We start from the raw sequence: 14,808 nt of genomic DNA on the forward strand, positions 1-14,808 counted from the left end.
TAAGATAATAAAAAATATTCTTATAAGCTAGGCGTCAGATAAATATATTTTAATTGCACACATTATTAATATAGGTTGTTTTTTCTTTTAATTGTCAACAAAGATGAAAGTTTTCAACAAGATGATTTGGGCCCAAAATTAATAAATTTCAAATTATCTCTGTTGCTCTAGGGAGAAACCCACAACCGCAATTTTAGGATCAAAGGTTATAAATGTTAGTTGAAAAATGGTTTGAATTATAGAATCAAAAAAGCATTTATTTCTCAGACTACTTGGATGATTATTAATGTAGGCTAAAAAGTATCACTTGATCTAAATTACTTTGACTAGGAAACATATTGGAGCACTGTGCCTTAGTAAGCTATTTCTAAATACATTTATATTAATGACATGATCATGCGTAGTAACTCCCCCTCCTACTGGCAAAGACTCAAAAAGCTAGTTATTTGTTTTATTTAAATATATATGTGTGTGTATAAGCCTAGAATTTTACATGTTTTAAAAATTATTAGGTTGATGCTTACATTTTTCCATTTGGGCAACTTTTTAAGAATGTTGATATTGTTCAACACAACTAGAAGAAAGGGTTTATGTGTTTTTACTACAGAAATTGTTCTTACTCCTTCTAGAACATTTTTTTTAGCACTAACCCTAAGAAGTGTGTTCTCGATAGCTATGATTGATGGGCTGCTCACACATTCCACATTTTTTCTGCTTCATGCATCATCATCAGCCATCTCCAACACTCCAGTCCTAAATCTGTCCTACTTTCTGTTACCTGATTTTTGCTGTTGATTCATGAGCTAGAATAGTAAAAGGAAAAAAAAAAACCCTTCGCCTTGGCTTTTCACAATGTAGTACATCCCCTGGAAACTGTGAGAAATCTAGTTTTGTTCATCAGATTCATGCAAATGCAATATTGATTGACAATGATGTATATAGATCTATACACATAATGTGCTATATAAAAACCACTAAAATGTTCTATTAATGGCAGAATGCATACTGATTATAAACTACTTCAGAATGATGTGAAAACGCTGATGTGAATGCCTTTTTTTTGGTACTTTCAAGCTCTCTCTTGTCACTACTATTTTCAGCTGAAGCTATGTTTAAGTGCACTGTCCCTAGTGCACTAGGAAGTAAAATTCTTAGTTTTCCAAGACAGTAAGGTGATAAAAGCTCAAGGTCTCTCATTAACACTTGGATAAAAATTGTGAATGTCACACTAAATTTTTTATCATCATGAGTGCAAAGATGGGGGCAAGGAACACTTTTTATGATATTCAGGAGAATAGGAACTGAGCTTTAATCACTATGCATGAAGCAGTTAACAAGAAGTTAACCAGCAAGAGACTGCACTAAACTATTTTTGTGATAGCATCTTTCAGATTCAGAAGTGATGAGGCTTTAAAGAGCCAAAGAAAGAAAGCCTAATGGCCCTAAAATCTGAAAAAAAGGGAGCTGTAAGTTCACAATGTTGTCTCGGTGCTTCTATTACTAGACATCAAAGTTATTCCCACAGGTTTTGGGAATGTATAAATGCCAGTGAAGAAGCCAGTAGACTTCACAGAGTGTAAGCCAGAAACTTCAATCTGGGATTCACCTGTGAGTCAAAACTCTTTGCTAATGAATTATTCCAGGGAAAAGACACTGCTAAGGGAGAACTTAACCTATCAGACAAGACCTCCAGGTTCACTAGCAGGGTCAGAGTGACAAGAATGCTCTGGTCTAAAGTTGCTTTGCCAACCTTAATGGACTGCAGGCACTCACCTGGGTATACAGCTTGAACCAAAGAAAGAGATCACAATGGCATAAGGAATAGGTAGAGTGCTCTAGAGACCAGGTGAACAACCACTCTACCAGTCCTCTAAATTGTGACCTATATGCACATTCCGGCCCATTTACAAATGGGTCAGCCTCGTCAATTCAGTGCTGGAGAAGCAGTGATGTCAATGAAAAAATAAACAATCTGCAGATTGAGTTCAAAACCCTTTGCCTTCCAAGATAATGCATAAAGTCAATCTTATTTTTTATATAAACTTAAAATTTTGATTTTATTAGACATTTTCAAATGTTGCATCAATGTTTAGAAAACTTTAACTTCCCCTTTAAAAAAGTAAACTACTATAGTTTTCTGTGCTTCAGTATCCCTTTGTTCTCTGCATATGCAAAGGAATTGGTATCAGCGATATGAAGCTCTAAAGGCAAAGGAAAATGATGTTCAGGGGATTTGCAAAGAAAAGATTTCATTTGGAAAGAACAATATATGAGGCAATATTCTTGAACTGTGCTTGGATGGAAAAATGATTTTTTGCTTTCATTTTCTATATGCCGTTTGAACAACTGGTTTGTTCATTAAAAATGATGTAATAAATTTTTTGGTCATTTAGAGTTGCATAGATAAAACCATGTAAGGTCAATAACCATTAAAGCTAGGAGACTGACCACATTCAACTTTGTAACGGGGGGATTTTGCGCATACATGAAAATATTAAAAGGACTTTTAAGTGAACAATAATATGCCAGGTAAAAATGGTAAGAATGATGAGTTCAGGTTTAGATGCACTCCTGTCCATATAAGGAATAACAGATATACCAATGCAATTAGAAGCTCAGCTACTGAAGCACCTCTATTGGTCTGACGACATCTTCCCAAAGCTTATCCCTTAAAACCCCCAAATTTGCCTTCTCTTTTAACGAAGGTGGTTAATGTGTGGAACCCCACTCATACGTGGTAAACAGAGGTAACTCAACCACCAAAGTAACATTTATAGTTTTGGAGCCTCTCCCTTTGAACGGCTTGGTATTTTTTTAGTTCATTTTTGGACACTGAGATGTGGACAGTCATATTTTCATGGTTCAAGAAAGTCCCTTTACGCCACCAATTTCACAAACCTTCCTTCGGGTTCAGTTTTAAGAATTTTCCCCCTCAAATGCTCATACTTCAAGGAAATGCACTCTCTCATCAAAATCTTTCTTACTAAACAAGCACCTCTGTCAGAAGTGTCTTAATTTCTTATCACAGAATTTTATCCACACAAGGAGCAATAAATAATTCATGTCATTGCCTCTTTGTTGTGTGTCCCTGAACTGCACAGAGCTGGAAGGCTGACAGCTGTGTCAGGACAAGCACCAAAGATCTGACATGACAAGTGACTAACAAGTTTCTTTGAGTTCATAGTGAAAGAAGACAATGGCCCAAAGTGCAGAAAGAAATCCTGAAACAAAATAAAACTGCTTCTTTCTTTTTACCTAAGTGTTTGCTATGAGCTTATTTCCAACCCACAAGCCCTGGTCATTTTATAGGACTGCCCAGCCCCCTTTATTCCTCACACTCGCTTGGCCATTTACGCCTGGCCACGGATCAATATGAGCAATTCTTGGAGAAATACGATGTCTCCATGACAACCAAGCCACAAATTCTCAGTGGAAGGCAGTGAGACCAGTAGTGAACTCTCCAGAGGTTTCTAGGCCTATAAGGCAAGATGTCTTAAAATGCAGGAATGGACAGAGGAAAAAGCCAGAGTAATTCATTCTTTATTACCAGTTTAATGATGTCTGATGTACAGAACAGTACTCACTTTTTAAGTTAAGATTCTTTATCAGTACCTATCTTTTCTAATTAATCTTCATTTTGATAATACCCTTTTGTTTATATCAATCAGATAAACTATGGAATATTTGAATTTTACTACAATTCCACTCATTGAGGGATGCCTGAAATGTATTCTACTTTTGAGATGACATAAAGCCTATCTTTTCTTGCCAAAAACAATGAACACTTAGGTGAAAACTTGACTCAGGGATTTAACTGCCTCGGGTTGATAGGAAACTGTTTATGAAGACAGTTTAAAAATCTAGTCAAAAGTAGGTAATTTTTGTCAAAACTAAAAGCAGTTTTAAAACACTTTGATGGGCATTTAATGCTACCGGCACCCTCTCCCTTTTGGAGTGGGACTAACCTACATTTGTTTCTTAGATATTATGGCAGGAGGTGGGGTTCACGTTCTGATTAAAAATTTCTGTCGGCGAGAAAGATGCCATTTCTCAGTTCCATGGGATGCCAAAGCAGAAGTGTGGTTGAGAAGAGACACACGGCAGCAGTACGTCTTTTGAGGAATCTTGGCGTACTGGAGGGAACTGAAATACAATGCCATCGCCACCGGGCCTATTGGGGTTCCGAGATGACATAGGGGACCTGACATAGATTGCAGGCTGCACCTTTCACTGAAAATTAAATCTCAGTAGCTCTCCTCGGGGAAGGATCAGGGGACTGTTTGCAGCTGCCCCCTGTCAGCGAAGCCTACAAGATTTGGAAATCTCTTAACTAAGCTGACAGGCCACAGAGAGGATGAATCAAAAATCTGATACAAGGATCAGCACACAAAGATGCAAGAGGGTCGAGGGCACACAGCAGCCAGAGAAAACAGGAAAGGAAAGCGTTCCTTGGGAGAAGAGAATTAACTCTTTCACTCATGGTAATAAGGAAACTTCTAGCACCTTATGGCTTTGTAGTGATCCGGACATGTCATTCAACTTTCACAGGATTTTTTTTCTCTTTTGATTAATTAGTTGTTAAAGACTAGGCATGTTTTGAAACAAGACAAAAACAGAAACAAAAATCCATGCTTAAGTGTTTCTGGCTCTATCCTTCTGCTACATTTCTGTCTATTCTCTCTACGAAGAAAACACAAACCTAAGTAACTTGGGATGTGGGTAAAGTTTATGGCATGAGGAAGGGTTATCACTTTCTTTTGTTCTGTTTGTTCTCAGTAGTTGATGTATCCATGAGTCCATTACTGTTATGCTAAAATCCTTTAGTCCCTGTTAGAGAGCTGGTTGTATTTAGAAAGGTGAATAGACTGTAATGATGGCAGTCTGTGTCTAACTTTCCACTTCCGCTCAATCCCATTATTTGAAATATTTAAAATGCTGCCATTTCTCCAGTTTTCAATCTCGGCCTCTATTAACCAGTTTAGCCTAAAATTGATGATAATGAACTAATAGTGTCAGCTTCCCTTCTCAGTCATAAAGCCTTTGTACTTCCTCCAACTGAATACTTGATGAAAGAGGCAAAGGTAACAGCTCCACACTGTGACCCCTGGAGGTGACCATTAATTTGATAGCGCAGCTGCTAAGAGAAAACAGCATTACAATGTCCTCCCCGCGACCCCCTTCCAAGGACCCCAAAGCTGTGTCAAATTTATCATTTTATACTTGACTATTTTTAAGTGGCTTTCACCTGGACTCTCAGACTCTTCCAAGACGCATCTGTCAGGCATGTCCTCAGTGTCTTGGAAGTTTGCCGAGTTTGAGTTGCTGTCATGCTTGACCAGACTGACTGGAGCTATTAAAAAGAGAGAGAGAGAGAGAGAGAGAAAAGAGAGAGAGCGATGAAAAAGTAGTAATAAACAACATTAAAACATTTCCTTTCAGTTCCACAGATATTTCCAGGGACACACTATGTAAACACAAATAATAAATTGAAATAAAATGTATCCTCTAAGTATGTATTGGCAGACATATAATTAGTTGAAAAATCTATAGATGAGACTTTATCTTACAAGAAAAATAAGTTCATGGCGTCAGCTTAAAAGCTACAAAGTAACAAAGTGATCCCTCCAAAGTAGAAATCATATTTTTAATGCATAAATCTTAAACAATATCATCAATTAACAGCCATGGGACACAGACAAAGAACATGGGGCTGGTCAGTTAAAAAGAGCAGCTCTGCATGGGTGCTGTGGTTCATCTTGTCACACAAATCACAGCTGATGAACACTTTCTATAAATTTTGTTTCTCCTTCATCAAATGAGAAACTCCAAACACCAAAAATAAATAAATAAATAAATAAATAAAAGCCCTATGTAAATAAAATTTAAAGTACAGAATAGTTGGCAAATGATTAATAAGTAGGGCCAATGTTTTGAATGGTGACTTCAGACAATCTGTCATCATGTTCTGAGTATGAATTATGAACAGAAATGGGAATGAGCACAGAAATCTAAAACTTTCTATAAACACATAACACCTCTAGCTCTGTTAGAGAAACAGACTCAAGTTTCCACATTTTTGCACAACTTGTAATACTTGGTCTCAATTATCTCTGTAAGTAACATATTTCCATATTCTATTCATTCAAGGAATCACTTGTGGGGAAAAGTGGACATTGTCTTCATGAAAAAAAGTCAGTGAATAACAAAACAAAGCAAGACCACAATAATATAAATTATGTCATACTTACTTGTATGAAGCCAAACTACATAAATATGTATATTATTGACTACTGCTAATTTTATCTATTGAAAATTGCTGCAGTAAACACTACTGTCTCTTCAGGTCTTGATAACACACACAACATATTATTTACAGGCCATAAATGCAAGCAAGAAAATATATAAGCCATACATGAAATGATATGTTTGTTGGCACAGGGGAGTAGGTCTGGCCACTGTTCCTAAACCTCCATTAAAAAAAACAAACAAACAAAAAAAAGAAGATAGCAGGAGGGGAAGAATGAAGGGGGGGGAAATCGGAGGGGGAACTGAACCATGAGAGAGGATGGGACTCTGAGAAACAAACTGAGGGTTCTAGAGGGGAGGGGGATGGGGGATGGGTTAGCCTGGTGATGGGTATTAAGGAGGGCATGTAGGTGTTATGCACAAACGATGAATTATGGAGCACTACATCAAAAACTAATGATGTAATGTATGGTGATTAACATAACAACAAAAAAATTTAAAGAAAAAATTAAAAAAAAGAAATGATGGAGCAAAGTCTGGAGGCTGTGTCACTTCACACACATACTCGGTAAGTGACACAAAGGAACGCCTCCCAAGGTCCAAAGCAGCATGAGCAGAGCCCACGCCTCTCACATTCCTCATCTTATTTCCACAGAGTGTACATAGCTTTGGTGATCATAACCTGAACCCCACAATATACACACTTTAAAGGAGACTAGGAACATAATTTCGGTCCAAATATTCTCATAAGTTTCACCAGTCCTCTCAGAACACAGGTAGTTCTCCTCTGTTCTCTTAAAGTGTGTGCATAGAGTTTGAATTCACTTCTCTGAAACCTTTTATCTGAGAACAAAACATGGGGAAAATGTATGAAATTCTGGCATTTAAATTTTCCAAAAAAAAAAAAAAGGAAGTAGGTACCATCTGTTTTATGTACCTCTCTGTCTGCCCTGGGCCATAAGAGGTATCCTTTAAAAGACTTGTGGAATGAATGAGTGAACGAGTGAGTGAAGCAGACGGATCATGCTAGATGTCCTCCTGATCTGAGAGGGTATGTGCTTTGAATTATCTTCAACTAAATCCAATCAGTTCTTGATTAGGCCCACTTGAGAGTACAAAGGGTGCCTATTTGTAAAATGGTGGTGCAGGTTAGTCTGTAATTTGGAGGAGAGACACATATAGCCTAAGTAGTTATTGGTGTAGCTGCATTTAATTTAATTTTCCTCAGTTTAGATCATACTTACAGATTATTTTGGAATCCACTGATTTTTGTAACACGTTGAAGTGGATAATTAAATGCACCAAAGTTGCAGACACTGGTCAAGATTTACTGGACTGTCTTAATAATGTTTTTATTTCTATATATCTTATTAATTTTCTGAAATATTTACATTGATATTTATCATAGGGAATGAATCATACAGCTGAATCTATTATTAACAGCCAGTGAGTTAACACCTGTGTTTATTTGGGCAAATGCATTGCACTTGTCCCATATACTGTTCTTTTAAAACTCTCATCCCCTCATTCATTTACTTATTCTTCCAGCAAGACTCTGTTCTAGATGTAGAGCCCTCAAGAAGGAAGACAGCATGGTATTAAAACAACAAAGTAAATGCCTGTAACAATTTCCAGTGGCAAAAAAAGTGGTCCCAGCATGAACTGACAGCCCAAGCCTCTCAAAAAAGTGAGAAAGCTAGGTGTAGTTGTAGCTGCACGATCTTCATTAGACTCACACTAGTAGGTACCATGCCGCTCTTTCTGTATCTACCTCGGATTTTGGAGGGTGTCATTTGTGGGGGGGTAGGAGAGTAGAAAGGGTTAGCCTTCAGATATTTTGCTTAATTGCATTTTAACTTCCAAATTTGAGAGGGTACAAGATTTCTCATTTTTACTGGCTAATTTATAGAGTATTCGGTTAAATTTACTACAGAAGAAATACCTACCTTCTGTCAATTGGGACCAGCCGACATTGGAGAGGTTAATCATTGCCACTCCACTTTTTTTTTTTTTTTTGATAAGCTAATCTTTGCTGTTGTTCTTTTGGGTGTTTTCTGTGATGTTTCATCATTAAACTCCGACAATAATGAATCTTTCAAAAAATAATGAAATCAACAAATACTGATCTAGTGTTTATTCTGGGTAGAGGTCTGTGATAGACTATGCAAGGGGTAAAAAAATTAAAGGCACTTTTAATGTGCCCTCATACAACTTGTGATCTAGTCGAGGTACAATGCAAAGTAGTAGGAACACTAGAGACAATATTCCAAGAATGACATAGTTTTTAGGAATGCAGAAGTAATTCTCCTGTAGTAGGGGGATTGGGAAGTGAATTTTGAATTAGATCTCCTTGAAAAGGTATATGGGTAGCCCAAAGGGAGCTCATTCAAGGCAAAAGAAAAAAGGTGTAAACCCAGGCATGGTAAAAAAAAAAGTACATTAGCCTAGTGCCACACATGTATTTAACAGAATGTTGCTGCCTACTTTTGTATGCATTTTTAATGAATTCTCCTAACGTGTCTCTTTGAGCTTTTCCTAAATTGCTGTTGTGGCTAATTCTTCTCACCTGTAGAAGTTAGCTATAGACAGGTTTTTCCTTGCCCTAAATAGTCAATAATTTGATCTTTACTGATGGTGGGCCCATTTATCACAGTAAGTTGTCCTTTCACTATACATATTGACTTTTATTTATCGATACCAAAGTCCATTTGTAGCTCATCACTAAAGTTCTTGGATATTTTCAGTAGTTTTTGAAGATGCATTTTAAAGCTTGGCAGAGAGATAACTTCTGACATCAGTATAGTGCAAATGATTGTTAGGTTCATCCTTAACTTAAAATCAACTGTTTATTTCATCTGTAATGGATTCTGAAATAGTCCACATTTGGGGGATGAGGAGCAAAAAAGACACACTCTTTTTGACAGTTCTACCACCGAAAGATGTAAGGCTATTCCATTTACTCATCACACACCTTAAAATATTGACAACTGAAGGGCCAATGTTCTAAATATCTTTGTAATATCTTTAATAGCTAAATAGAAAAGTCCATGTACTTTGTATGGATGTGTTCAACTATGCTGTGTTTAACTATGACTATAATTCTAGATCCTAAAGAAATGAATAGTTCAACGGCAGAAGAAACCCAGAGGATTGCATGACAAAGACACTATAGAAAGACCTACTGTAGGACAATGTGATAACAGGGTCATCAGTGGTTACGCTCCTTCATCTCCATCTATTCTCTAATTTGGTTTCAGTTAACCTCTAAAAATTCCCACCTTCCCTTTGTCATCATTTGCAGAAAGATGGTATTAGGTTTTAAAAGTGGCTAGGCTTAGGCAACAAACAATTCCAAGAACTATTCCCCCTGACCCCAAAAAGAGAATAACCACTGAAAAATGTCCATTCACCTCCACAAACAGCAGCTAGTTCTTCCAAGTAAGCCAGTTCTGTAGACTAAATAGAGCCCTTGTTAAAGATCCATGTCATTTACAGTGTAAATAAAATCTGCACTACAAATAATGTTTTCAATACAATGACTTATGAATGATTTAAAAACAGATCCCATCCATCACATGTATGGACTTTTTGGAAGTATTGGGGATATTTATAGAAAACCATTAATAAAAAGATATAACAGTTTGAAATGTTGGTTTGAATAGGATAAACCACTGTAGTAGCAGATAAAACTCAGACAAAAATCTTAATCACATCTTATTCAAGGGCATAAAGTAATGTACAGGTTGCAGAAGTCAGGGAAAACTAAAAGCTGGCTCAGATTTGTGGAATGAGCGGTGGAGAAGAAGTCAAACACCTGAGTTCAAATCTACTAGCTCAATACTATGGCCAAGAGTTGATCACTTTCTCGCTTGATCATTTAGGTCTCTTTTCAATCTTAAGGCAGCACTATGAATCAGCTAAACAAACAAACAAACAAACAAATAAACAAAAAACTTTCTACAGGCTTAGAAGAAAGAAAAACTACATTAAATTCAAGAAGTAAATACTAATGCAATACTCACAGATCACCAAAGACTGCAGTATATTTTAAATTAGAGGGAGACAAGTCAGTGAAAAGACTTGAAGTGATAACACCACATTTGTAAATAAAGAGGATGTCATTTGAATAGACCCCAAATTCACTTTACAAAGTGGTTCTCTCAGGACAGATGTCTTATCAAGAAAACATATCTAGCTAAAGAACTATGTACTTATTACCCCTACTTCAAGAGTCTCTACTGAGATAATCAAGTGATAGGACCTCTTGATTATATTTGAATAGTAATAGCTGCATCCTGCATCAGGCTTCAGGCTGAGTTTGTGTCAGTGTGGACTGGAAACTAGGGGAAAAAAAATCATATAAAGATGCCCAGAATTAAATAAAATATCTAATGCTTCTTTATAACTAAGTAATAACTGTTTTATGGACAAGTTCAGCAAGACGAGTTAGCATTAGACAACGTGTTTTTTGCTCTCTTTCTGCATTTGTAATCTGACGTGGATACTATTTTCTGGATGACATTTTCTAGTATGAATTACTTGAAAGATGACATTTTCAACTGGTCAAGAAATCAATTTTCCAAAACGTTGTGAAGGGTAACTTTTATTTTGGTATCTTTCCTAGATGTATAGATTTAAAGTTGTTGTTTTATTTAAATATTTTGGGATATATGTATATTACACACACATATACACACACACACAAGGATCAAATTGTTGACTATTTAGCCTAAGGGGGAAAAATCTGTCTATTGCTAATTTCTACAGGTGAAACACATGGCTAGACCAGCCAATTAATTTGGAGGAAGGAAAATGTGAGTGATAAAAAGATAATTAATGAATCTTTTAATTTTTTATAAACATTTATTTATTTTTTAAAAGATTTGTTTATTTATTCTAGAGAGAGAGAGTGCGGGGGGAGGGGCAGAGAGAGAATCTTAAGCAGGCTCCATGCCCAGCACAGTGCCTGACACGGGGCTCGATCCCATGACCCTGAGATCATGTCCTGAGACGAAACCCACAGTCGGGGGCTTAACCAACTGAGCCACCCAGGTGCCCCTTAATGAATCTTTTTAGACAATGCTTTATTTCCTCTCAGATATAGAAATTCCCCTGTCATCCGGGATGTTTGAGCAATGGGCTGTTTTGGTCAGGCTGATAAACAAGTGAGCACATCTCTAACCCAATGTGAGGCACAGGGCATGTACTCAGAGTACTTATGAAATGACTGAGTGAAACTGCTAATAAGCATTCCTAAAAATTAAAAAAAAGATTAATTTCACTTGTAGTTTAAGGGGAAAATCTTAAGGTGAGGTCTAGAGTTTACAGCTCAAACATACCCAAACAACCCCACCACCTATTGTTAATGTCAACAGAGTCTGCCTAAAGAAGGAGGCCCTATCTGCTTTATTTCTGAATGAAAAATAAAATTTCTCATTGTTTAGCACCCAAATATATGTATTAAATGGAACAAAAATAACTATCAACAATTTCATTAAGAGATGAACTTCTGAGTTCCCAGGGAGAAATATGTTATACTGGACAAAAGCTCAATTAATAGGACCCAGAATATCTGTTCTTTTTAATTCCACCTCTGGTCCTAATAGTGTGACTTCATGACCTTGAGCACGTCATTTCACTCTCCTGGACTCAGGTCATTTTATTAATAAAATGAGAGAGTTGGATTGGACAACTTCCTTGACATCTTCTGGCTCTGAGACTCAAATATTCCTCCAGATAAAAATCCAAGTCCAGCCAACCACTCGGTATATCATTGAACAGGGTCCCAAGATAGTAAGTGGCTACTACACTAGCCTTGGAAATAGTGAGGACTTCTGAAGCTCTTTGTGAATTAAGTCAGATCGGTATTACCCTACGAGTGGCAATATCCAGTCTGACTGAGGGACAGAGAACATCAGAGCAGCTTCAGAGGGATACTTGGGTAGCTGCGCCACCCGTGTGAGGCAGCCCGATGGAAAATGACCAAGAAAGGACTGAGGCTACAGCATGGCCACTTCTGAGAACAAACTGACTCCTTGGCATAGAAAAGCACCTGTCAAATGTTTACCGATGGTGCAAAACACATCTTCAAAACAAAATATTTTAAAAAATAAGTTATATCTTATCCTTCTTAGAATCATATTTATGCAATTTATTTCTTTAAACAACCCCTCTCTTCATTAATCAGCTTGGCAAATATGAACTCTGGTGCGAGATAAATCATCCCAAACTAAATTAACTGGGTCCACATAATAACTGCAAGAAGTACAGATGCAGTGGACGAGCCCTGGCCTGGATGTGAGACGGTCTGGGTAAGGTTCGGCTTCACATGCACTAGACTCCTCTGAGGACTGGCTCCATCTTGGCCTTGGGGCCGTAGATGAGGTTCTCAATTATTATTTGCCAAATGAATGCAGAGGTGTGGTGTTCTGTGGAACTGTATTTTCCTCAAGTCAAATCTCTTAAAGGGCAACTATTTCTATTCCTTTTGTATGTAAGAATGGGGCCCATGAAGTCATTTGTCTTAGTCAAGGCTGACATGAAAACCAACTCTAATCAAATGATCTAAACTCTCAGACTGAAACAGACTACAGACACAGATTTGAGGTAGGCTGGGGAGGGTCCAACAAAGGAAATGTGTAAGGTAAGGGGGGGAAAGGAAAGGAGAATAACAGGTAATGATGCAACTCTTTCTTCTCTTTCTGTTGCATTTCCTCAGTCCCCCAGAGGGTAGATCTTGAGTTACCAGTGATAGTCTTGCTTGGATTTCTTTGTGTACTACTTGAGAGCAACCCTTTCTTTGGTGAGAGGTGTTCCCAGGAGAGAGGTGGTGAGCCGGTGAGCAGGCACTTTTTAAAACATCAAATCAAAATAATTTGCTCAACTTTGGTCCTTGAATGTTACTGAATAAATTCAGAGTGGAAATAACTCAAGGAAACATTACTTATTTTACTTTTTATATGTTATTGTGTCTCATTTGGCACAAGAAATAAACTGGTCAAATCAGCAAGCTCAATCCCAGCTTTCTATATTAAACCAGAGAGATAATTATTCAAGACAAAGAGATTCAGGAACATCTTATCTGAAAGGACTCTGTCATCACTAAAAGGAAGTATAGGTGATGGATGAGTTCTAAGAATGTATAGAAATTAACTCTCACACTCTTCATGCCATTTAGGTTCTGCAAAAGTCATTTGGCATTTCTCATAAGGACCAAATCCTATGGTAAATACACAAATGCATTAATTTTACTGTTCAGAAGTTCAAGAAGTTGAAAGCAGGAATAGATTTCAAAGACAAAAATAAATATATCCCTACATATTGGTAAATTGAAGAACGTCAATAAAGGGAGAATTCTAAGAGGAAATTTAGAGTAGACTTTGCAGCTTGCATTTGAAAATTTAGAAGGTCAGGAAAACAAGAGACCCTTCAATCAAAACAGCATCAGGCTAGCATCTGAGACTAGAGATAAACGTGATTTATATATGAACTTAAGATAAGGATTCCCAGCATGGGGCAATTTAAACCACAGCAAAGTCTACAGTTATCCGTAAGGAAAAATAGCAAAAACATTTTCCTCTTGAATCAGCGGAAGGAGAAACTGTGAAAGTGCCCGACCATTGGAATTCATAAGAGCAGCAAGCCTTCCATAGGCCAAACCTCAGATGACACCATCAGCATGGGGAGAATGGTTGGCAGGCAGGCTCAAATTCCCAGCTGATTGTCGTCTCTATCTCAGGGGGAAACGTTTGTCTCAGATGGTTAATCAAGTGTCAGACCTCTTTCATCTCCTAGATAGGAAATGGAAAATAAGGAAATCAAATTATCTAGACTACGCCTTAGTTTTCTAGTTCTTTGTCAACATTAAGAAGGATGCAACGAACAAAAGGTCTAAGTTACCACATTTTGTATCATTAGGGCTTGGTTACTCTGAAGGTGATTTATTTTTATTTGAATGTCATCAAATGGTATGTTAGTGTACTTGAGAACTTACTGAAATCGAATGGAAGATATGCTTGGATGCTAATAATGTGCTTAACCACTGTATTATAATATAATCGGTAGCAAGCATCACTCGCTCACACATGCACTCACACCAGACAGAGAAAGCATAGGTGGTCTGTTGGCATTGATTGCTTCTTATGGTCATGCATATAAAATGTAGCCACTCATTTCAAAATATTAATTTTGCTGGGGGATAAATCATCGAAAGATGCCTTCTCCAATCCTCAAGGTGAGTCACTGCATAACACTCAGTATTTGTTCTGATATCTGTAAGTGATTGTTGCTCAAAATATAGAAAGGACCTTGATAAGTAGGAGAAACACCCATTTTGATACTAAGCCAGCCAGCGGCATCTATAAATAAAGGATAAGAGAAACATACCTAAAGAAAGAAATGTTTTAAAGAGCAAACATGCACATGGATAAAGGGAAACCAGTAACTATAATGCAATGAGACTTTCAGAAAACTATGTTCAATACAAAAAAGGTGTTATCATCATTATAGAGCGAAGTAATAGGTAACAAAAGTAATAGGTAACTAAGGGACAGATATGTCTAG

At 37.2% G+C, this 14,808-nt stretch overlaps 1 protein-coding gene across 3 annotated transcripts in view; it reads right to left on the reverse strand.

Moving 5' to 3' along the window:
• WDR72 (WD repeat domain 72) overlaps nt 1–14,808 on the reverse strand; it is a 223,193-nt gene that overhangs the window by 2,500 nt on the left and 205,885 nt on the right. For all 3 annotated transcript variants that reach the window (XM_073877025.1, XM_073877026.1, XM_073877027.1), the window contains one exon: nt 5,246–5,350. In XM_073877025.1, the coding sequence (XP_073733126.1) occupies nt 5,246–5,350 (105 nt within the window). The remainder of the gene's footprint in view (nt 1–5,245; nt 5,351–14,808) is intronic.

This window comes from Callorhinus ursinus, unplaced genomic scaffold, assembly GCF_003265705.2.
Source record: "Callorhinus ursinus isolate GAN/ISIS: 27379988/994484 unplaced genomic scaffold, GSC_fseal_2.0 scaffold25, whole genome shotgun sequence".
NCBI lineage: Eukaryota > Metazoa > Chordata > Mammalia > Carnivora > Otariidae > Callorhinus > Callorhinus ursinus.